This window comes from Cetorhinus maximus, chromosome 21 (genome assembly GCF_964194155.1).
Source record: "Cetorhinus maximus chromosome 21, sCetMax3.hap1.1, whole genome shotgun sequence".
Taxonomy (NCBI): domain Eukaryota; kingdom Metazoa; phylum Chordata; class Chondrichthyes; order Lamniformes; family Cetorhinidae; genus Cetorhinus; species Cetorhinus maximus.
This window is the reverse complement of record NC_135899.1, coordinates 92,897,970-92,923,913: the sequence shown is the minus strand read 5'-3', so window position 1 is coordinate 92,923,913 and position 25,944 is coordinate 92,897,970. Positions and strand designations below refer to the sequence as shown.

Below are 25,944 nucleotides of genomic sequence, written 5' to 3'. Positions count from 1 at the left end.
CCGCTGCAGTTCATGTGGTGTAGGTACAACCATAAGCGCTGTTAAGAAGGGAGTTCCAGGATCTCTAAAGATTTCCCTAAAACTAATGGTATTAATAATGGCGGAGGTAAAGTGATGCTTCATAAATAAAAGCTAATGACAGCTATATCAGTATCATGGCGAATGGGAGGCTAAATATTAGACTGCTAGGAGTCTGAATGTGTTGTTGTAAATGACTTGCTTATTCCGGCAACCATATTACTAATATCTTGTCATTAGTCTTATTACTGTGTGGGCTCTTACTGTGTTTAATTTGACCGACGCAATCACAATAGTCACCACACTCCAACAAAAACAAGTATTTCGTGGTTTGTGAAACGCTTTGGGACGTCCTAAGGATATGAAACATGGTAATAAATAAAAGTTCTGTTTTTTTTCTGCTAACACGTGGTACAGCAAAACCTGCCCTCGACACTCACTCACTAACCCCGGGGAATGTACCAGTTCCTCCAGCTCACGTAGAACATGTCCTCAATGCTTGCGGTTTCTGTTTATTGGTGGGGATTTAATGAGATGCTGTTCCAATTTTAAACTAACCAATCGGGGTGATCACAACAAAACAAAGCCAGCAGCCCGCCCAGTAGGGAGAGGAGCCATTTTGAACTAGTGAATTGGGAGCAAATGAAACCCGAATTCCGCCCCCCTCCCCAAAAAAAAAGCACGGAATGAAGGCGGCATTAGCAAGAGGAGAAATTGTGACGAACACAACAAGGCGCCGCCGCCTTTCTTTATTTCATTGAGACGGGCGAGGGAACGGCACCGAAACTGATTGGCTGCAGCTGGGCCAGGGCGCGCTCCGATTGGCTGCGACGCTGTATCAGTCAGGCTCTCGGCGCGTTCCGATTGGCTGCGGCGCTGTATCCGCTGGGTGCGCTCCGATTGGCCGACCGCCAGACAGTCTCTTGTCTCTGGGTTCCATTTTCTGCTACATTCAGAGAGAGAGAGAGTGAGGGGGCGGAGTTGGGGTCAGTTTCGCTCCGGCAGTTGATGGTCAAGAGTTAACCGGGAGGAGAGCTCGTTTGTGCAAAAGGGATCCGGATCAAATAGCACCGGGGTTCGTGTCAGGGCCGAGTGGGGTGAGAGTCCGAGTTTGGGAGGGTCGGTACTGTGGGGTGAGGGTCTCTCTCTCTCTCCCCACCCCCCCAGAGGCCATGTTTGGCTGGCGGCCTGTATTTTGTTTTTCTCTCTCTCTTGCCCCTCCGACTTTGTTTTGAACCTTGGGGAAGATTGCTTCCCCCTTTCCGATCTCTCGGTTAACTCAGTCCCGAGTCTCGCCTGCAACACTCGTCCGAGGCTCGGAACAAATCGCATCGGGCAACGCGTTTCCCCCCCTTTTGAAGAAGGAAAGAAAGCGGTGATGTTGTTAAATGGCCGTTTTCCTGTCCCGTGACGGGGAAATTCTGCCTCGAAAGGGGGAAGGGGGAAGGTGGGGGGGCGGGGGGGCGTTTAAATTGAACATAATTTTTCAGATAAAACTTTTGTTTAGGAATAACCGTTTTTTGTTTTATCGAATAATTCCCACAACCCTTCCTTCTGGTTGATTTTTTTTTGTGGGGCTGGGGTGGTTTTTATACTTTAATTTTCAACGCCTTTTCTTCTTCTTGCTCTTTTGAAGGAAGTGACTTGTTACCGAGCCCCCCCCCGCCCTCCCCCCCGCTGTATGCCGAGCAGACCCATGTTGTGCTTGGCTGCACCGTCTTCTGTCGGAGTTCGGCTCATGCAAATTCCTAACTGGGAGCAATCGGGGAGATTGACCAGAAGTGAGAGGTTTCCGATAATCTGGAGGCGAAGTTGCCAGAAAGCGTTGGACAAGGTGCTCGACGAGTTTTGGGATTTCTCGACGAAGAGGTAGGTTTGTGAGCAGGAGGTACCGGGGGGGGTGCAGGGAGGGGGGGTGCAGGGAGGCTCCCGAGTCCATGTGGAGGAGGTTAGGATGGGAACGAACTAAAACTCTTCACCCAGAAGATTGTAAAACATTCCTCCGGCCAGTTGTTAATCCCGTTTTAACTATCGACTTCCATCCTTTCTCGAGCTGCCGTAAACTTAAAAATGATGACACCATCCAATCCGTTTCAAAAGATCAGATGTGGCTGCTAACATTAATGCAGTGAGTGCCATTTGATCCAAAACTGAGGGTGATTAAAGTTCATTTGGGGGGGGGGGTACGCTGGCAAAACCAGCATTTGTATTTCTACAACCTGTTCACATTCGAAACCAGTGTTCCAGAAGTGATGTTTTGGTGATTAATTAGGATTGTACCTTGGCGTTGAAAGAGTATTCTGTACTCGCTGGCGGTGTATTCAGAAGAAAAAATATTTTTTCGTTAATTTTCTACTTTGCTGCCTTCTCTTAGAATCCCCAGTGTCTGTAAATCCCCCTGGGCTGCTTCGTGGATTGTGCTGTCAGTTTGCAGTGACATCACTTCCATTTTAATTTCAGTAAACACTGCTTGTAACGGCACAGCTGATTTTGAAAATCAGGGGTTTCCGTTTTGTCGCCTGTCAACACTGATATGCCCTGTGACTAAGTGGTTTAATTGTTCCTCTAAAGCTACTTTAAGGAGAGCTTTTTTGTTTGGAGGGGAAGGGACAATCATTGGCGGTTTGCAGTGAAACTGCTCTGCTGTCCCAGTACGTGGTTAGAATAGAATCAATGTAGCTTGTAGTTCACACTTAAACAAAATTTTAAACCGTAAATGCAAAAAATCATGCCTAGCCCCAAGTTGAAATACTGTAGCGCCTACTTTCCAAGGCACCATTTTCTAAATATATTTGCGATGAATTATTCAAACGTGCAAAGAGTTGGACTTAAAATTGGCCTTTTTTTGTTTGTACAGGTGAAGGTTTCTTTAAAGAGAAAATGGGAGGTGTGGAAAGATTAAACATCCCAATATCCCAACCAAGCCATGGGACTCCAAAGAGGAACCAACACTTAAGCAATAGCAGACAGAAAAACAACGACGATCTTTACCATGTGAAGACAATGCACAAGAAAGGCGAGAAGGGACATGGACAGTATCCATTTATCTCTGAAATGTGTCAGGTTGTGCAGAAGGAAGGGAAGAATGTTGTGCACTTTACTGCAAACAATCAGAATTGGGAGGCAGTTCTGAGCAGCTCAAATACACTGTTTAGATCACGATGTGATCAAAATTATGCTGGAGCCAAGTTTAGTGAGCCACCATCACCAAGTGTATTACCCAAGCCTCCAAGTCATTGGGTACACATTCCCCTCGAGCCTTCAGATCACACTGAAATGGCCTTTCAGTTGAAGTCCATGCTTAAAGTGCAGGCATAGACTATTTGTTGGTTATAGAAGGACCACACAGCTGGAAACACTTAATAGTTTCTAATTCTATTATTTAATACAGGAGATTTTTCTTTTTTAAAAAAAAAGCACTGCCTTTATTGTTCTTCCAAGCTGAATGTTTGCTTAATGTAAACTGGTTCAGTTTTGATTTGTGACCAGTTGTACACAGGGAATTTGTTTCCTCTTCCCATTCTGCCTTCCTCCTTTTTACCTGTGAATAGGAAACTAATTTCAACTTTAGCATTGCAGCTCCTGTGTTTTGAGTGCTGGGTGTTGCCTACTATGGAACTTTCATTATGATTGATCCTGCCCAAAAAGTGCTGAGAATACATTGGCCATTTTGCTGAATTTGCCCAACTGATTGGGCAGCAGTAGCAAGTGTGTATGTATGTATTTTGTGTATATTTATATATTCATGTTCTAGAAAACATGCTTCATTACCTCTTTTGGAACTCCTGATATTAAATTGGTCCTTAGTTTTTGGTTACTGAGGAAGACTCCCATACTACAGTACCTAATGCACAAAGCTTGCTACAAGATGAAATCACATCTGCCAGTGTTAAATGTGTTGGGGGTCTTTTTATGTTTTAATGTATATTTTCATTGAGAAGTGCAGCTTTGATGTTGCCAACCTACTGAGGCAAGTACCGTACTGAATAGGCAACCATTTAAAAATCTGCTCAGTTTTATTAACAGATTATTGAGCATTTGCCTGTTATTGCTAAGGTTAATACTAGACCTTTATAAATATCCATGATGTAAACTTTTATTTTGCCTGTCTTCAAATGAGCACTTTCAAAAGTTGCTCCATTCTATTTTAATGTAAAACTGGAATACAAATTTCAATTGGTTTGAAATTTTTCACTTGCCAAAAAGAAACTTTTGTACAGAGGACAAAGGTCTGTGTTAATTTTAGAATTGTCAGATATTGTATAAGAATGAAGCTAGTTAAAATTAATGTGCAAGTTATTAACTTCTGGCCAGTTTCTTTTTGAAACCTTTTAACTTGTAGAAAGAGCCACAAATAATGTAAAACTTGTAGCATATGTATATTATAAGCAGGACTTTGCCTGCTGGATAAAGTATTTTAGTACAATAGCTAAATGTATAAATCATGCCACCTATTTCCTGGTGTGTCAAAACCTAAGAATATTTTGTTTAAAAAAAAAGATGAGAAAGCACAAGTATTTCATGATGCTACATGTGACCAGTGAGCTTGCATATATTTGTTTTAAAAAGAAATTACTTTTTTTTTTACTGCTTGCAGGGAAAAAGCTCTAGAAACTGTATTTTCTATTTTAAAAGAAAAGTGTTTTAAAAAAAAATAGTGGTTGCTGCATATCCTGTAATGGTCATACCATTTGTTTTAAATGAACTGAAATGAGCAATCTGATCATAAATTTGTATTGCTGTTTGCACTTTTCACCATTGAAAGAAAATCCAATCCAAGTGGACAAAACCTATAAATGGAGCAATTCTGTAACCTAAACCCCAGGGTTGTGGCTAGCTTGGATTAGTGACTCTATTGTGATGCTGGCTCACCATTACCCCATTGTACAGTCTGCTTTGAGAACACCATATTTAAAGCTTTAGTTCCAAGAATGGTGGGCCAATGAATGTTGATTATGCTTTGCTTAAGCTGTTAGCTTTGGCCCATATTTTTGTGTACCCGATTGTGATAGCAACCACAAAATTATCAAGATGTTTCAGTTTTACTGATGTTTGGAATTTATACTTTAATTTGGTTTAAGCACTTTCTAAGTTACAATTTCTATAATCAAATTGATATTTCATTAGATCACTTTCATTATATCACAATTTTATGACCACTCCAGTTCATTGTTCTTTCCCTCCCCCCACCCCACCACCCAAAACCATAACATTTTGCCCTGATGTATTCAGTAGGCTCATCAATTCAGTCATAGTCTCCTTGGTTTTAGTGGTAATTTTGTCTGTTCTTGTCTCAGGTAACATGACAGAGGGACCACTGCTCATTCCAGAATAAATGTGTAATGGACATCATATCTTCCCCAGAAATGTGCTGTGTCCCTTGCTTAATTCAGGAGCCCTATATGTCCAGTAAAATGATTTCCTAATACAAAACTACTATTGTGGCTTGGGATTCAGTTAATTTGAGATTGTTTATTAGCAGTTAAAATAATTCTGTAATGAAATGATTACCTCTTACCTTTTCATTTAGGTTTTTCTAACAAATTCCCAAATAAATTTACTTAACACTGCTGAATTAAATGCAGTTTGGTATTGTGAATTGTTTTATATTAAAATAAAGTTTTCACCTTTCTCTCCCTCTTTTTCTCTTCTCCACCCCCCACCAACAAAATGTATATTTTTTTGTGCTATGATCATGGATTTGTGCAGTTCTCACTGGATGTTGCTATAATAAAATGAGGCCACTGAAGGATCAGGGTGTGTAAAAACATTGACTCCTATGTGCTGCTGAGATGTGGAGCAACTTGATTAATCCTGCACTGTCACTCCTAACTTTAGTTGTTGCTTTTAATGGGTTTATTTATTGCCACTTTCTTGATGGTACAAAGCAAAGTTCCTTTTACTATTGTTGGCCAGTACAAATGTTTGAGATTTGCAGCCGAGCTTGAAGCACTTCACATTTTCATTAGATATGTTGTATGACTACAGTTGTTACCATCTGTAACCTCAGCCTGGCATATTCCCCCCACTACCATTACCATCAAGCCTGGTTCAATGAAGAATGCAGGAGGGGATGCCAGGAGCAGCACCAGCCATACCTAAAAATGTCAACCTGATGAAGCTACAAAACAGGACTACTTGCATGCCAAACAGCATAAGCAGCAAGTGATAAATAGAGCGAAGTGCTCCCACAACCAACAGATCAGATCTAAGCTCTGCAGTCCTGCCACATCCAGTCGTGAATGATGGTAGACAATTAAACAACTCACTGGTGGAGGCGGCTCCACAAATATCCACATCTTCAATGATGGAAGGGGCCCAACACAGCATTTGCAACAATCTTCAGCCAGAAGGGCCGAGTGGATGATCCATCATCCGGAAGTCCCCAGCATCACGGATGCCAGTCTTCAGCCAATTCAATTCACTCCACATGATATCAAGAAACAGCTGAAGGCTCTGGGCCCTGACAATATTCCAGCAATAGTACTGAAGACTTGTGCTCCAGAACTTACTGAGCTGCTAGCCAAGTTGTTCCAGTACAACTACAACACTGGCATCTACCTGGCTATGTGGAAAATTGCCTAGGTATGTCCTATACACAAAAAGCAAGACAAGGAGCTGCTGAGATCTCACATATCTATGATGAATTAACTGGGGATGAAACCCAGTATGTATGTTCAATACTACATGAAGTTATACACTTTTCACTTGGTAGTACAGCATTTTTGTATTAATGTTAGAGTGCATGACAAAAAAGCTTTTGACAGCAAAGTGAGAATTGAGTATTCATAATTGATCACGGGTGTTTTTTTTTTCCCCCTTGTAGTACTGAAGGCATTGACGCCTGCTTGGTGTAGGTACTAGATACGCTCCATACAAGGAGTTCAAACTTTTTCAGGACTTGGACTTTAGACCAAGGCTAAGTCCATAAATCTTTTGCCCAGCCTTTATCAGAATCAGCTCCTTCAGTTCACACAGTCTGTTCCTTTAACCATTCTTTGCAATCCAATGCAAATTTGATGTCGATGTCATTTGAAAGAATTTCATAAGTTTACTCCAACTTTCTTGATCACTAGCTTAAACCCCTTCAGTCAAGTTTCTATGGTGCTAGTCATTTACAGCCTAGCTTCAAACCACTTATCCTACCCGTCACCGAAAGGTACTACGTGCAGTGTCCCAACTCGGGCACCCTCAGGAGTGACACCATGCTGGATTTCAAACTGCTGGATTTTGGAACCAACTTCTTCCAACATAGATTTTTAAAATTTTGCCCAAACTTTTAACTCAATCAATCTTAGTGGTGAAAAGAGCATCTGTTTGGACTGCAGACTAATAGGGATAGAGAAAGAGCCGATTTCTGACCTCACATGAAAAACAGCTGGTAATGTTGCAATTGGATTGTCCTCACCAGTGGAACAGGCAGCTTCATGTCTGGAGAAGCAGGCCAGGAGGAGGCAGATCTTAAAAGCACTGGGTCCTGTGTGCACAAATCTTGCTGATTCCATCCTCTGGGAATTAACCTAAGAATGGCCCCTTCATTCCTGCTCCAGGAGCAGCACTCAAGAGACACTACCTATATCGCACACTTCATGTCACATCTCTGCTGCAACTGAAAATCCTAGCCAGATTACTTCTCAATCTTCACTGCTGCATCTTTGGTCCCTCCCCAGTCTACACTGACTTGCCCATCACCAGCTATTGTGTTCATTTAGCTTCATAATTTTTCGAAACAGGGACTTATCCTTGTGATGTACACTTATGTAGAAATGTTTCTGTATGCAAATTGTAATAATGGTAGACAAGTGGGTTTCTTAAATCAAATTCACAGCAGACTTCACCATAACCAAGGAGGTTGTCTTAGCAACCCCGTCAAAGCAGGAAGCCAAGAGTGCACTCAATCAGTACATTAAAACTGAGGCGGAGTCACGGACACAAGATAGAATTGTGTTCAATTCACTTACAATACTTGCCTCCTTCCCTTTTGTGATGCTGTCCCTACTCAGATAAGGCTCTAAGTAAAAGTGCATGAATGAGTAAAGGATCAGATTTTGAGAGGATGCCCCATGGTTTGGTTATCTCCTGAATATCAAGAATGTCCACACAGAGCAACAGCATCCCTGGAACCAAGAACCAAAAAGATTCAGCAACTTCAGGAGAGAAAATCTGGCAAGAAAAATAACTTTTATGCAGCAGTGGTTCAGTTATGAGACTGGACAAAGGAATATACATTACGGTCTCCAAAGCATAGCAACAGTCTTGAAATAGCCACAACTGCAATACTTAAATCAACATAATATAAGGGAAAAGCTGCACTGGGATCATTCAAGAGTACTGTGTCCAATTTGGGCTGCTATATCTTAGGAAGGAAACAGAAGAGTAGCCTTCAAAAGGAAATTGGATAAATGGAGAGAAAAAAATGCAAGGATACAGGGAAGGGCAGGCAAGTGGGACTAACTGGAATGCTCTTCAAAGGAGCCATAGACTTAATGGCCAAATGGCCTCCTTTTGTGTTCTAATTATGACCAAATAGATGCATAGATACAAATCAACTAATACCCTGTGGTGTCACTGCACTTAGAGTTCTGCCTGAAAAAGAACATGATGCCTTTAAGAAAACAAATCTTTCAGATGCTTCATTATACAGCACAGATTTATTTACAAGTATGAAGTTACAGTCAGCTATCATGAACAAAAAAGGATGAACACAACATCCACATCTGACTCAAAAAACCTAAATGAAATAGCTTTAATTGATAACCTGTGCTAAGTCTGTAGGAGGGTTTATTTGCACTGCATATCTTAAACTGAATTCCAGGAAGTTATGAAAAGCATACCCTGTATTTGTCGTCATCTCAAGCTTTCAGAGCAAGTAAAGAATCTTGTCACTTTGAGTCACGACAAGAAACTGGACTTTAAAACCAAGACACACCTGAACTTATCCTGGCTCAAGCACAGTAGGCTAGACTGAAAACTGGCAAGAATGAAAAAAATGTAACTATTTCTTTAAGCAAGAGTTGTCACATAACCCTGATGTGATCCAAACACAGTTGATTAAGACACTTACATCAGATTACATACAATTTTATTCTTTTCCCAGTTCTGCTTATCCAAATCCACAAGGTGAATGGCTAAAATTGACCTCACTAGGACCCCCATGTTCTTAATCTTCTGAATATACTATTGTTACTTGATGCCATACAAAGCAACAAAGACTAGAATGGTCAATACTTGATTTCAAATGTCACATTTTTCTAGTCATGCAAAGACCTAGATAATTTAGCATCTTAAAGCTTAAACTGAAAACATTTCTACTGTAGATGAACTTATACAAATAGCTTTTATTAAAAAGACTTGGTATAAAAATCCCCTTTTTTTACAAGCTTCTACATGAAAGAAAAAAAAAGTTTCATCACAATACCTTTGCTGTTTTGGAAAAAACTCCAATTCCCCCATCAGATACTAGTTCCTGCATTTGTCTTACAATAAAAATGCAGGTAGTTATCCAATGGCATTAGCAAATTATACCTTTACAGCCAAGAATGAAAAGAAATATTCATGCAAAATACACAAATCAATACTACAGGAAGCATGCCAGACTACTGCATTGCATAAACACACATGAACAGAACGTAAGGTTGTGGGCAACATATTGCCAATACTTTTGATTGTGCTTAAGATGACCAGTTGGGTAAAATGAGAATTTCTATAAATTGATTCGCCAAGCAGTGTGTTTCAGGCAATTATTTAAACGATGTAAAACCCTACATTGAAGTTATGTTAATTAACACAGCACTGCATTGATGACATGTTCTTTCTTAACAGTAACGTTTACAAATTTTGAATTCACACAGTTTTGATTTGTACCAGCAGCTTTATTAATCCATCAGAATATCAAACCGGGAAAACAATTTAGTATCTTTTTGGACAATCAGTATAGAGGGCACTGCTTTATAAAAAAATTACTAACAGTAACATAGCCGTGGATCAAATATACTTCCTAAATTTGCCTAAAAACAATAGTGAACAAGTTGACTTTCAATGAACCAATGAGTAACATTAACGTTAATGGCACTTCGAACCTTATTAACTGGTCAGTTGTAGTTACTGCATCATTCTGTTTAAAATCATGGTTGAAATCTTTCAAGCACCATCAACAAATTAGTCCTGCACACTAAGTTTTCCTGTAGTCATAAAACAGTACCCACCTTCTCTTAACAACTACAAGACCCCAAAAAACAAAAAGAAAAAGCACAAATGGAAGCTGCAATTTGATGACCATCCACTACTTCAGTCCTCATGGTGACTATCAGACTTGTGGCCACTCAGTGACCTGGATTTCGATCTAGACCTGGATCTTGAATGGCTGCATGACCTTGATTGCGACCGTGTCTTAGAATCTTTTCTGGATGCTGATTTTGATCTTGATACAGACTTTGATCTGGATCTGGATCTGGATCTAGACCTTGACCTGGATCTAGATCTGGAATAAGAACGATGGCGACGTCTGTGCCTAGAAATAATTGAGAAGGCAATTAGGCCAAACATAAGATTCCATTTAAGTAGAACAGATTAATTTACCAGCAAATACAGAGCTTTATCTCTTCATTCCATTTTCCTGTTACATCTTTTGCATCCTCCATCGCTCCTTCTCTATAGGAAGCAAAATTGCTTTGATACTTGGAAATTCGAACAAAATGGAAAGGGAAAGAAAATGGTTGATGAGAAAGGGAAGAGTAAAAAGTAGAAAGTACGTGGGTACAAGGAATAGAGAATGTGCAGCAGACTTATGTACAAGAGGCACACAAACATGAGAATGAGAGAGGAGAAGATAAAGCAAGGGGAATGCCTTTGGTTACATTGAACAAACAGTTCGTAGATGTTTACTAACTACAGCTGCACTGGATAAGGAAATAATCAAGAACCCTAGCTTCAATGCACAATAAAAATTCACACTAAATGGAAAGCTTTCCTCTTGGACAGAATACTCTGCAAACAGCAGGTAGAGTCAAGCTTACCAATGTTTCAAAAAAAATCACCCTATGCTGGGTACTGCTATTCGAATAATCCTATGGCACTATCTATATTTTAATAAAATCAGCTTTACGCTACTTAGAAAAAGCCCACAATACACCACTCAGTTTAAGAAGCTTCACTGATGTTTGAACATACATCAATGCTAATACAGTCTACGTGGCCCTACCTGTCATTGAAAGAGTTACTACGGCTGCGCCTACGCTTTCCACTTGATCTGCTTCGTGAGCTGCACACACAAAAAATGAGAATAAGGATCTATATGAAATAGATACATTGAATTCAGGACAACACAATGCGTGTGCCATTGTCACATACTTTTTAGGGCTGTCAGACCTCCTGTGACTTCGATCATAAGAACGACTTCGTGATCTCCTCCGGTCATAACTTCGACTCCTGGATCTTCTTCTCCTATCATAGTCATCGTAACGGTCATATCGTGGTGAACTTCGTGATGATCTTCGTTCCTTTGATTTCATCTGACCAGGTGCTGCAATGGCAGAGACTAAATTATCACAATTCTAGAACACATTTTTTATTAAGTACATCTGACTTCCAAATTAAAATTTCCCATAAAACAAGTGAGAATTCTCCAGATAAAGCTTGAGCAGCTTCAAAATACAATCTCCGCTCCCCGCCCCCCAACCACCACCACGTGACCTACATTAATTGCCTAACATATTCCAGGATGCATCTTTCCCCAGCGGGGAAACTTTCATTCCAAAAAAGTGCACACACTCAATAGTGGACCTGCTTAGCTATAAATGTCTTATTAAACCCCTTAATTGAAACCTCATTTAAGCATCAGCAAAAATAGCGTGTCTGAATTCAACAGATACAAGAATGTCGGTTTCTTTCACATTAAATACAGCCAATGTACCTAACAGCATGCAAAACAGAGCATTTCCATGAAAGTAAAATTTAATCTAGATTAATTACACTTACTTTTTCGATCACCTTGGGCAAACTGGATCTCAATTTGACGGCCACACACCCATTTCCGGTCCAGGTTGTGGAGTGCATCTTCTGCATCACGAACATCTTCAAACATGCTAAGCTGTTAAGGGGGCTTTTCACTTTCACAGGTTTCGAACAAATCCTACAATCTTCAATACACATTTTCAACCACAACATTGTTTTGCCAAAACTTAGAAAAAATTTGCTTTTGTATTATATTTAAATTGCATAAGATGCCAAAACTATATTACCCTATATAGATTATTTCTTACAAAAAAAACTATTCAAGTTTATTACCAAAAATAAAACGTCATAAGGGTATTCCTTCAAATTTTCTAAGTGAATTATATCTACAAGAAAATCAATGCAAAACAGTAATAAAGACAATAATATTACATCCTAATGCAAAATACGGTTGTAGCTACCCCGTCACCACATGAAATTAGATCTATAAAGTTTTTTCTGATCTCTTTAAAGTATGATCTCATTCATTATTAAAATTAGATTTAGCAAAATGCTGCAAACAATTCAGTATTAACTTGTAAATAAATATAAATCATGTCACATTGCTGGTCAAAAAACATCAAAATAACATTGAAGTGTTTCACTCCAGTGGGATGTATTCTACCTTGGAGAGGGAAGTTGTAATGTGTCACAATAGTCGTCACACTGGAAAAGGACAGAAAAAAGGCCTGCTCATTAGGCAAGTGCCTTCCCACAGCTCGCAGGCATCATTAATGACTGCCAAGCCCTGCTTTAATTCACTAAAATAAGACACCATCTATTAGTGCCTGCAACTGTAATTCTACAGCACCTAACTGATTTAGGAGTAACTATGTAACTTATAAGAAATGAAACATAAAAGTAATTTAAATCAAAGAGGAATTCAAATACGGGACTTTTTAAAGGGGGGGGGGGTCCACTGATCTTTAGAGAAGTGACAATGACAGAAACTAAATGGAATCAATGTCAGAGCATTCTAAACCTAAAAAAATCTTATGTCCTCTATTTCACACTTGTCATAGTCTCAAGTCAACACAGCACGAAAACAAAAAAGGTCCTGAAAATGCTCCAAACAAAACCAATTTTTGAAAAGAACATAAAAGAATGAATTTATCTGCAGCACTGAGACTAAGATTTACCAGTTAAATGTTTCAATACAGTACTGTATTACATATGGATCATTTAATTTTGTAAAATAACAGTAAAAAGCAATATTTAAGAGCGAATGAACTGTTTTCACTATGGTAGGATACAATATCAGGACTTTGCTGGTTACCTTAAATTTGGCTGTAAACTTGACCTTGCACCGTCAGCTTGACCTTTAACTCTTTAAGTGCTTGCCAGAAGGACTTGACATGAGGCGCTGGCCCAAATAAGACACTTGGCTTTGACTTTGACAAAACAACCTTTTTTCCAATTGCAGACAAATCGAAGCCTTGACTTTTTCCCTCTTCAAGCTTTAATCTTTTTCACCCTCCCTCTCTTTTCTTCAAGCCTGATCCTTAAGAGGTCTTTGGCTTGTCTGCTTGTCTTATGCTTGGATTCTATCTAAAAGGCTCTTTCATACTTTCTTTGTGGGTTCGCCAGTTACAGCGGATTGCTTTAAATTTTCTGAGGCAACAACAACAAAAAAGTTATGTCAGGGGATGGGTATAAAAAGACAAACATGCAGGGTTTGAAATCACTTTTTTGACTACCACCAAAATTAGCCAAAAAAGACACCAGCAAGTATTTTTTTTTTTACAAACAGCTAAAAGTTGTGTTACATTTTCTATGAATTAGATGAACTTCTGATTAGATAAGAAATACATACCTTACGGCAGAATATAGAGGGAAAAAATGTTAAACAAGCAACAGTGGGGTGCACTACATAAACTCAGAACCAGCAAATCCCTGCAGCAACCAGCTCATCAAGCAGCACATTAGTTACACAAACCAGAGCAGTTTGATTTTTTTTGCATTATAAGCATAATAGCCACTCTAGTTTATTCAGTAATCTTCCTAGTCCTGTCAAAATGTCTTTTATTAACAGGAATATTACACCAACTTTATTGCTTTAATGTTTAATTTTAATATCCAGGTTACACCAGATGAACACCAAAAATACTTACCATACAATATACATATATTCAGTTATGCAACAATTATGCATACAGTCCTCAAGTTACTTTGTCAATATTAAAATTAAATCTTCAGTTTTCATATACAAGTACATTTTTACTGAATATCAGAATCTGGTTTTCTTACTTCAATGTGCAGTCCATAAAATAGTTACTAAAAATGAAAATCCATTAAAGATTGGATGATCTCATGGTCACTGCCCTAAAGTTCTGTTGTATTTGGGACCTACATTTTCTCAAAATTGCATTGCTATTATGCTATCCCTTCGACAAATATTCAGGTCTCTAAACTGATTATTGTTAAGCTAAGAAAAACTTAAGTAAATAATATGCAATTTCAGGGAAGGAGGAAGCAGAGGCTTCACCTTAAAATGTCAGCTCATAGAAATGAAGTGTGCAGAGGCAATCTAACTGACAAATGTGTGGAGTGCACAGGATCAGAATTCCCAAATTGAACCACACCAGCAAGAAACTGCTGAAAATATTCAATTTGAATTTGAAAATTTCCTCATGACAAATCTTAATCACAATTGTCAAGAGTATTACTCATTAGTTTCAAATTCAAGAAATATAATGCAAGGATAAACCAGCTCTCATTTCACAATACAATCTACTGCCATTCCTGTGCTTAGTATCAAATTATCCAATTTACATTCAAATGTAAATAAAACACTGCAGGAATTTAGTGTTAAAATTGAATTCTCACAACTGAGATTAGGAGTATATTGTTAGTTGTTTGGTAGTACAGAACTTGAGTATTTCCAAAAAAAAAAGGAAACATTTTATGTCGAGGCTTTTTGTCTTGCAATTCATCAGGCCAATTTGCAAGGAAATATAAATGTCAGGGGGAACAACATATTTATACTGCATGAGAAGAGTGTGCTCATTGGTTGGCAAGTGGGCTCTGATTAGTAGAGACTTTACCATGGAGGATGACCCCAGTTGATGGTGACTGACAGTTAACTGTCCAGCACACTCTTCTCATAGTGTAAATACGTTGTTTCCCCTGACATTAGTATTTTCTTGTGAATTGACCTGATGAGCGCAAAATGAAAAGCTTCGACAAAAAAGTCTCTTCTTTCCAGCAATATTCGAGTATATTGTTGCAGAAGGAAGAGTCTGCTTTGCCTATTTTACATTTGTAGATAATTGATCTCAATCCACTCCACACAAATATCTACAGGCATGGAAGTATGATCAGGCAAGTTAGAAAAAAACATACTGTGTTTCGAATGACTTAGGACAAAAGCCAAATTTTACGTTGCGGATTTGAATCTTACTCAAGTTTAGAATTTCTTTTAAAGTCAAGTTAATTGTTCATACAGCATTGATCCTATAATTCTGATTTGAATGTGTGTGAATCTCTGTGGAGAAAAAAAAATTATTCTATGATCCCACTGATCTGTACATTCATGTCAGTTTATCCTCCAAAGGACTTGACTGAGGTGAAATTCTCCCAATTTAAAAAAAAGTCACTGGTTAGTCGGGACATGTATTGTTATTCCAAAGGAAAAGAGTTCAAGAACCTTTTAACTCAGAATTCAGTTTTAATTCAATATAACAACACAGAAGTGCATGAGTGCATGTAACACTTGTGTACAAGTCATGGGCAATGCAAGCATTCATTATTGGTGCACAACAATTAAACACATTGCTTCTGGGCAACAGAGTAGAAGTTTCAGTCAGGCAATGCAAACAGGCTGTAATTATTGACTTCAGATCAGTAGCTACAGTTCAATGCAGTCTTTGATTGTCCACAGCTAACTTCAGCACTTTATTCCAAATGCTTTTAAGTGACTGCAAAAAAACTTCTCAAAGTACCTAAAGGAAATGAAACTGTCGCAGGCCATTGTTCTGCTACCTCGAGATTTAGGTAGATGCTTGACTGCTCAAAGGGAATTCTTTCCCTTCCAAAGGAAAGCTATCCTTTAAACTTGAAGTAGCAAAGCTACAGGCCCTTCACAACACGCCAAGTGTAGAAAAACCATGGGGCAAGCAAGATATTGCAGTACAACTACTGATGTAGAATATCACCCAGATATACCCTGCCCTCAAAAAGCAGAACAAGTTCAACCCTGCCAACTAGTGTCTGATCAGCCCAGGCCCATTATCTGAAAAGGCATCAACAACAGCACTATTAAAGCGGAGATTGCTCACCAATGACCTGCTCTCTCAGGCTCAGTTTGGGTTTCATTTAAACTGTTCAGCTCCAGGACTTATTACAGCCTTGGTCTAAACATGGACATGAGCTGAATTCTATTCAAGTCAATGGGATCAGGGAGAAATTCTTCAGAAGCTAATGTCATATCTGGCTTAAAGAAAGTAGTCATAGTTGTTGGAGATCATTCATCTCAGCTCATCACTACAAGAGTAACTTGGGCTTGTATCTGAGGGTCAACTACCTTGAGCTGTGACATCAACTTCCCCTCCATAAAAGGTCAGAAAAGGAGCCTTTTACTGATTATTGCAATGTTCAGTTCCATTTGTAATTCCTCAGATAGTGAAGCAGAAGCCTGAATGCAGCAAGGCCTGAACAACAGCCAGGTTTGGGTAAGTGGCATTAACATTTGTGCCATGTGAATGCCAAACAATGACTATCTTCAATGACTAAACCTAATCAATGGCACTAAATTGGCCAGATCCTTATCAACAACCTAGGGGTCACCATGGACCAGTAGCTCAACTGGATCAATCACACACATGCCATAGCTGCTAGAGGTCAGAGGCTGGGGATTCAATGTTAAGTAGCTCACCTCCTTCCCACCGCCTATAGAGTATGAGTCAGCTGTGTGTAATGCAATGCTACCCACTTGCCTAAATGGGTTAAGCTGCAACAGCCAAGAAGACAACCTGCTTGACTGGCACCTCACTCACTTGCCTAAACATTCATTGTTTTCATCACTGGCTGCAGTGTGTACTATATACAGGATGTGCTGCAGAAACTCACCATGAATTTCATGTCAGTAGGGTTTCCAAATCCAAAACCACCTCCACCTAGAACAAGGGCAACAGGTGCAAGGAAACACTGTCTCCAAGTCACACATCATCAAGACTGGACATCTGTTGCTTCATCATTGTTGAGTCAAATAAGTGGAGCGGTAAACTTGGATAAGTGTTCAGGCATTCACTGGACCTTGACCTCAATTTAAAATGTTCAGAGATTCTTCCCATTCTAAAAATTTATATTTTTCGATGTTCAGAGGACGCACCCAACCAGCGACACAGTGGCCAATTGTCAGATGAGCTCCTTAAAGAACCCTCTATTAAAGCTAGTTCAGTTAAAGTCACTGACAGACTGCAGTTTTTGTACTGATTTGACATATTTACATCTAATCAATGAAATGCTTTACTATAAAACCAATCTTTATAGTGGTTCCATAACAGATGTGCAATTTTCCCCACAGGGTTTCCGATATGTATACATACTAGTTGTTACAGAAGACTAGATCCAATCCTACTAATCAATTTGGTGATGTAACATTCGGCAAACAGTGCCACCATAAGGTTAGAATGGAGAGATCACACTATGTTTGATGTATTAGAAAGCACAGGGCATATACATGAAGCCCAACTTTCTCGCACAGCCAGAAAAGTAAAGTTGATTTTAATTCCGATTACACATCCACGTGCCAATTCCTGATATTTACGTTACAAAATCCAGCTCCCTTTACTGTACCTGACAATTGACTTATGAAACCCTTAAAAACCTGTGTCTACAAATCTGCTGAGAATGGGGAGGGGTATTTAGCTCCATGAATGCAGGGACAGTAGTGTAGTGGTAGGGTTACTCAACAAGTAATCCAGAGGCCAGGGCTAATGATCCAGAGACTCTCAAGTTCAAATCCCACCATGGCAGCTGGAGGAATTTAAATTTAATAAATTAATAATCTGGAATAAAGTGCTAGTCTTGTTATTAATGATAATTAAACTACCAGATTGTAATTAAAAGTCCACCCTACAGGGGAGGAAATCTGCCATCCTTACCTTGCCTGGCCTACATGCGGCTCCAGGCCCACAGCAATGTAGCTGACTCTTAATTGCGCTCTGAAATGGCACAGAAAGCCACTTGATAGGAGGCATCACACCATCACCTGCTCAAGAGCAATTAGGGATGGACAATTAATATTGGCCTTGCCAGTTACACTTGCATTCCAAGAATGAATAAGAAAATACTGGGTTTCATCTGCTCTACCCAGGGGTTGACCAGAAGGAACTGGAGAAGTTTACACTGGTGTCGATTTACAGATGCATAAGGTTCATGCATTTGGATTTGTACCATCTCAGCACATTTCTAATGTGAGGGAATCCAAATAACTCTTATCAGTTGGTTGCTCTGCTCAAGTCAGAAGGCTGTGGGTCAAGGTCCACTACAGGACTTGAGCACAACAATCTAGGCTGACACTTAGTGCAGTACTCTCTCAATTCTGCATTCGTCAGAGGTGCCATCCTTCTGATGAGACATTAAACCAAAACTCTCCCTGCTCCCCTCAGATGGATGTAAAAGGTATCATGGCACTATTTTGAAGAGGAGCAGGGGAGTTAACCCTGGTGTCATGGTCAGTATTTATCCCTTAATTAACATTACAAAAGCTGATCATCATTATCACATTGCTGTTTGCAGGACCATTTGGCTGTTGCTTCCTACAACAGTGACTACAGTTCAAAAGTACTTCATTGGCTTTGAAGTGCTTTGTGACAGTGGTCACAAAGGCAGCTATATAAATGCAAGTCTTTCTTTGCTTCTAATAACAGAATTTCTACTAAGCAACTTTCATGCTGACAAAATGTGTAAATTCCAGGTATTTCAGGGTTTTTATAATACTGCTTGTAGGTGGTAAGAAATGTAGCACTCCTGCACATTTAATGCTGCATATTTTAAGCATTTAGTATGAACACTACTGCCACACTACCATGAATTTTATATGCCTAAATTAAATTTAAATGATGCTGAAATTCAGACGATTAATTTGACTTTTAAAGGGCACAAGGCCACAATTCACTTGAGGCTTTGACCAAACAGCCAAAACATTTAAAATCTGTATGGTCACCACTTACTACATGGCCTCTCATTTGTACATTGGAGCACTTTTGAAAACTAGGTCAAAATAGTGGTACAAGCTAAGCAGGATGTTTTACTTATCTTTACAGAGATTTACTTTTAAAAAAACCACAAAAGGCCACTAATCTCTATGTCCTTACATAAGCACAATCAACAAACATTGACACCAAACTATTTAAATATGCCAGTGTAAAGTTGAAAAAAACATCGGAATGGTTGGATTTATCATGCAAAAAAAAAAGGCTGCAATATGTACACTAGTAAATGTTTCCCTTCTACAATATAATTAAAAGCAATAACATTGGAATACCAAACTCATGTGGAAGCTAACTCTATTTTGTAATTAAGTTTTGGCTATTTAGTCTCTGGAAAGTGGGGCATGAAAAAATTTCCACTCCGTCACTATGGTACAGCATCTAACCTCTAATTTCTGAGCAGCTGTTATATTTCATTGCTACAAGTGTGTGCGAACCAGCTAAGTAAGTCCTCTGCCAGTATTCACATGCTAATAGTCCTGAGTATTAGCCTTAATACTGTTTCATTCCCTTTATTTCAATACTGGAATTACTACATTTCAGCATGAGCTATAATCTGGCCATTCCCGAAAAACTTTCAGATTTACCATAAATTTAATTGTTGCTTGATAGTACAGAATTTGAATATTGCTGAAGAGAGGCATTATCAACCAATTTACAATAATCAGTTGAACTCGTAACGTGGCTCATTTACGCTTGCTGGAAGTGACATACATCCATATGCAGAGACCCATTCTCTACAAACAAAAGGAAACTCTTTCAAGTTATCAACAGTCACAGATTGCAACTCTTTTGAGTACAATCACAGTTCTTGGTTTCCGGGAGTGGGACATGAACCCACAACCCTCTGATTCAAAGGTGAGGGTGCTATGAACTGAGCCACAGCTGACACCTCAAAAGGAATATGTTCAAGCCTAGTGTCTTTTCTGATTAGCCCAGGAGCTAGGGGAGGCTATTGTTTCCAATTGCTTTCTCCATGACAACACCTCAGCCAATCAGGGTCGGCTTGCCAACTAATCAGCACCCTTTTCTCCTGTTGTATAAATTGTTGAGATTGTTGAAATTTGGCATTTTTGGGTGCAAATGAAAAGCTCCAGCAACATGTCTCTCTTCTCAGCAATATTCAACAAATGCAGTTACAATCACCATAGCTAGCAAGGTTTAGTGCTTCTAATTCAAATACAATTCTTCACACATGCAACACCTCTGTACAGTCCCCATCACTTAAAATGTGCACGTTTCATACAGGAGTGGTTTACAACATCTAGAAAGCAAAAACTTTTATTTATTTGCATTAATGCCAATTTCAAAGTTGCCAGTTACAGCATCTCAAATGCTCCATTTATTTTGGGCAGGAAAAACTGTTTTAGGGGTCACTAACATAATGAATTATCTTTTTTTGTACATTGACCACCGTGGAGCTTTATTTCAATGAAATGCAGATTATAGCAAATTAAAGCAGACTATATGATTTACAGGATTGAAATTTAACTGGACTCCTGATTTCCATGACAGCCAGTCCACAATCAATTTTCTGGAGAGTTATTTAGATTCAGGGCAACAACCTAGTCTGACTATTTGATCTGTGCAGGCATTGGTCAAGGAACAGAGCTGATGAGGGTCTAAGGGATTATTGGACTGGGGGCAATCCTGGTCTAAACCACTTAATTGTTAATGCACAAGCAGGAAATTGGATTAGAGTGGCTACTTGCTCTTGTGCTGCAATACTAATGCTTCTATGAAATTAACAGACTAGGTTAACATCAACAAAAAACTCAAATGATTTTTCTTTATCCACGCTACAATGAGAGTTTAGTTAAAATTGTTGGTCAGCAAAAGAAAACTGAATTTTTATAAGCATATGACAGCAATACCTTCATATACTAGCCACTGCATATAGCAGGCAAATCATCTTCGCAAAAGCGTGACCACTATGAGCAGTGGAGACTGTATATAGCAACAAACAGGCCCTTGGCATTATATCTTAAATATGACCCCAGCCCCAAGCAGCAATTTCCAAAATAACAGAGCTATATCGAACCAGATTGAACTTTACATTCAAATGCATCATACAGTGAAAAGACCTTAGAATGTCTGCTTCACTTGTTTAGGAGAACTGCTGAAGAAAGGATATTGTATATATGCAAATCCTCTTGGACGTCGAGTGTAGAAGTCAAGGGGAACGTAAACATCTACTATTGGGCCATAGCGACCAAACTCACGACGTAAATCCTCAGGCCTAAAGTACCATAAAAACGATACAGGTGATTTGAAATACGAATTGCCCACTGTGCATGTGAAGAGTCCAAAACTCTATCGACATTAAACCATCTGAAAAGGAGATTCTACAACCATCCAAAAGATCTTGCTTTGGAACATCAAATCAACTTGTAAACTGTCTACAGGATGTCAGGAATAGGATCAGTCAAGTTGCTGGTATTCAGATGAACAAAATGGCTACACACATTCCATTTTCAAAATGGGATTGCTTACCAATGCCTCAATGTTAACAAAGCTTTATGGTTCTTCTGGTCTTACTAATTCTCCCCAATCATTTTAAATATCATTCACAAATTAATTTTCATTTGACTATTCATCAACCACTACAATTTCTAAGCCAAAAGATTTGGTTTCATATGCCTCTTTGAACTAAATGTGAAGACGCATCCAATGTAACTACATAACTTTCTTGCATCTCCTGTCCAGTTATTTTATTTTACCAATAGTCAGGGTCACTTTCTAGCCACCCGGTTCCTGCAGCCTCTCCTGGAATTCCCAGCCTGTCCACAGTTTATCATTTTGTATCATTGATGTTTGCATCTCATTTTAATATTGAACTGAATTAGATCAGATTAATTGCTATAACTCAAATTAATTTTAAGCATACGCAGAATTTTCTCAGCATCTTCAATCTGTCTCCATCCTCATCCTGACCAATTTTCCATTTCTGATTTACTTAAGTAGCTTTTCGCACAGCTCCACCTATTCAAATCAAATGCTCTCAAATTTGAATGTTTGAATGATTCATTGCCACATATTTAAAGTATCATTTAAAAATGATAATTACACAATAAAATTAATTTCATTATAGCCCTTTGTCTAATTTAGTTCAATTTATTAAATAAAACAATGACACTGTATAATTAATGAGAATAAATGAGCTTACCATCTTACTTATTCCTATTTTCCAGGTAGAAAGTTACATGTTTTGTTAAAATGTTAACATTTTAAAAACTTATACTATCCCTTTTGTGGTACAAAGCTTTTGTAATGGGGTTTCATCATTTTAAGATAACAGATTCTATTCAGCATTTATCTAAAAGGCTGACGCAGTGCTCCCTACTCGATACTCAAGTTCTTTGGAGATGGGATACAATACTTGTGCATGTTATAAAAACCCCAGCGATGATGAAGAGTATAAGGCATTTCTACATTTTTAAGAGCAGTGTTCAATATATGTGCTTACTACGGGCTGAAAATGTGGAAATATTAATTCATTATTTAAGTGTGCTCTGTTTTCAAGCTAAATGAAATGTGAAAGGGCTCCCATAATGATTCAATGGGAAAATGGACCACAGTGCAGTAATGCATGTAAAAAAAAGCAAAGGCTAGATTCAATCCTTTATCTGCATTGAGACACTAAATATCAGCTGGGCAACAAGCACATAATTCACATCTCCAGGCTAGAGTTTAACCCCAATCACCAGAAGCTCACCACCACCTTCTCAAGGGCAACAAGGAATGGGCAATAAATGCTGGCCCAGCCAGCAAAGCCCACATCCTGTGAACGAATAAAAAAATGTAGCCACCCTGGGCAAGGTGTATGCACAGATGTCAGCTAAATACAGGACTGGCTCAACTGTGATGTCCCCAGAGTGAAATAATCCACTACTAATCATGTTATTGTACTGCAATATGAATAGTCAGACATTAGCAATAAATAAAATCAAGCTAACATAAAACCTCAATCAGAAAAGTGTATTAAAAGCATTAATTGGACAGAAAACCACACTGAGCCCAAGGAATATAGGAAAAGCCTAATTTATTTGGATTTTTATTTGTGCAATGAAATAGTTCAAGTAGAGGCACTGAACTACAGAATTTTAACTTGGATGAGCTGGAATATATAGGATACAGCTACAAATTGATATAAAACAATCCAGCCTCGGTTACTGGTAATTATTTAACTTAGAATGATTATAATTACAATGCATTCTTCCTATCTCAAAATGTTTTTTCCACCTGTCAGCTTTAATAATATATAGTACTCGATTGATGCTTTTACTGTATCCAAAAGTTTTTTTTACATTTCAAAAATTTCTGGATATTTCATAGCCACATACCTTCAGGTGTGTGGTATTTCAATAATTAAGTTTTGTGGTATGGAAGGCTTTACAGACTCTTACTAGCTCAGCAATTAATGATACATGCTTATCTTTTGGGGCAATTATCTGAAGATAGTTCACTTCGCTGCACTTAAAACATTAACATCACAAAACTCCAAACAGTTTTTCTATTGACCACGAGATCCATGTCTCAGTAACAGATATATACATCCTTAGCAAGATATTTAACATTTTTCAAAAATTGAAATCCTTTCTAAAAATGTATTTTACTCCTTCTCTCATGGGTTGATACTTTGGGCAAATGTACTAAACTTCACTGCAAATTTCTAATAAAAATCAATGATTGCTCTTAGTGTGGCTCAAATTTACTCCAATTAAACTACTCTAATTTCAACTGTAACTTTAAGAATGTTGCTTGTTTTCAAAAGTATACAAATGTTACAAAACATCACAACACAAGTATTCACAAGGTTTTTAAAACCCATGAAGCATGAGTTATGCCATCATTTAATTTTAAATAATCTGCTACATTGAGAATTCTTGCATGGATTATAGATGCATATGTCAAGAATGCATTTTGATTGGTAAATATCTATCCTAAGTAGACCGCACAAAACAAGATTAAACTCAAAAACTAACTTGAAATGCATTAGGCTGCACCGTCCATAAAATTCTTCAGGTATTTTCAACTGGCACCCAAACAATTACTTTTCAAAATACCTCACCAAAATCCTGCATTCTACCCTTTGCCTTATCCATGCCTTTGTTACCCCTTCACTTGACTGTCCCAACACAGCCCTGGCTGGTCTTCCCATATTCTACCCTCCGCCAACTTGAGATCATCCAAAATTCTGCTGCCTTTATGTCTTAACTCACACCAAATCCTGCTCACCCACCCATTGCCCCTGTGCTCACTGACTTCTTGGTAAAGCAACAAATCAATTTTAAAAGTTCTCATCTCTTGTTTTCAAATCCCATGGCCTCAGCCCTCCCTATCTCTGACTTCCTCCAGCCCCACCACCCTCCAAGATCTCTTTGGGGGGGGGCCTCTAATTCTGGCCTACTTGCCCATCCCCAAATTACCTTTGCTCCATCACTGACAGCCGTGCCTGCGGCTTGCCTAGGCCCCCCCCCCACAAAGGTCTGGAATTCCCTCCTAAACCTCTCTCTCTCTCATTTTCCTTCTTTTTAAGAGGCTACTTAAAATCTCCCTTTGACCAAACGTTTGGTCATCTGCCCCACTCTCCTCTTCTGTGACTCGGTCTCAAATTCGGCTTTATCATACGCCCCACGAAGCATCTTTAGTGCACATTAAAAGGTGCTACATAAGTACACTTTTTTTTGCAAACATTTGCACTGCATTTAAATGTCTACAATTTATTTTCTCCAGTGTCCCGTGGTTTGCAACCCACAGCGAAATAAATCTGGAGTGAGGAAGCTTTCACAAAAGCGCGGGTTAACCTGCCCCACGTTACTTGAACCAAACGTAATCCTACATTATAACCTATGACTGTGATTCCTGGGCGATTATAATCGACATTATCCCCCCCCCCCAGCGCCTGATTAAATAGCTTCAGCACCACCTTCCCTGACCTAGTTTATTTTTAAAAGCGGGAAAGAGCAGTAACTGGGGAGCTGCAGGAATTTCACTACAATCTGTAAAGGTCGCCGGTAGGAGAGAGAGAGAGAGAGAGCGAGGCCGCGGGGGGGGGGGGAGAGAGGGGACTGTGGTGGGGGAGGAGGCCTCGCTGCCCCTGTCTGGGGTACCAGCCTAGTGACCACGCGAGGCCGGGGCCCGCGGCGCGGCCTATGGCTCGGAGGCGGGAGAAAGGGCCGACCCGCGCCCCCGAGTGAGTGTGAAAGCGAAGCCAACGCCCCTGCCCCCCCCCGCGGGGGCTGCTCCCCGCTCGCCCGGCGCTTTCCCCGCGCTGCCTCACCTGGTACAATCCCCGACATTCCGGACGAAGAGGGAGCTGTTCGGCGGGCGAGCGTACCGAGACATGGCGGCGGCGGCGGCGGCGGCGGCAGCACCGAGAGAAAGAGGCGGGCAACGGCGCCAAGCAGCGAGTGCGCAGGCGCGGCCCCCGGCCCCGCCCATAGAACCCACTAGAAGCCGCGTCACAATGGCGCACCGACCAATAGCAGCGCAGCGTGGCGCCGCCATCTTGGTGCAGGCGGCGGGACGGCGCGGCCGCCATTTGGTGAGTGTCGCGCGGGGGGGCGGGGGAGAGATGGCCGAGGATCCCCGAGCTGCCGCGTCCCCCAACTCCAACTTCAAACCTCTCGCCCCCTCCAACTTTTACCGGTTCCGATGAAAAGTTGTCGGCCTGAAACGTGAACTGCCTTTCTCCTCCACCACAGGTGGTGTCTGCTGA

The 25,944-nt window shown here is 39.7% G+C and overlaps 1 protein-coding gene and 1 long non-coding RNA gene across 3 annotated transcripts; one reads left to right on the top strand and one right to left on the bottom strand.

Annotated features, from left to right (window-relative positions):
- The first annotated feature begins 593 nt into the window (after nucleotides 1–593).
- Nucleotides 594–5,598, top strand: LOC144696141 (uncharacterized). The gene is made up of 3 exons (XR_013580077.1): nucleotides 594–1,093; nucleotides 1,655–1,887; nucleotides 2,876–5,598. It is a non-coding gene; the product is annotated as an uncharacterized LOC144696141 (long non-coding RNA).
- Nucleotides 5,599–8,650: 3,052 nt separating this feature from the next.
- Nucleotides 8,651–25,663, bottom strand: srsf10b (serine and arginine rich splicing factor 10b). 2 transcript variants are annotated; one of them, XM_078567484.1, is made up of 6 exons: nucleotides 25,507–25,663; nucleotides 21,358–21,462; nucleotides 11,995–12,098; nucleotides 11,368–11,539; nucleotides 11,219–11,278; nucleotides 8,651–10,528 (listed from the first exon to the last, which is right to left on the bottom strand). In XM_078567484.1, the coding sequence occupies exons 1-6, from the start codon at nucleotides 25,569–25,571 to the stop codon at nucleotides 10,306–10,308; spliced, it is 729 nt and encodes a 242-aa protein (XP_078423610.1). In that variant the 5' UTR covers nucleotides 25,572–25,663; the 3' UTR covers nucleotides 8,651–10,305. The 2 variants fall into 2 exon arrangements, with proteins under 2 accessions (XP_078423610.1, XP_078423611.1); XM_078567485.1 differs by lacking the exon at nucleotides 11,219–11,278.
- Between the last annotated feature and the right edge of the window lie 281 nt (nucleotides 25,664–25,944).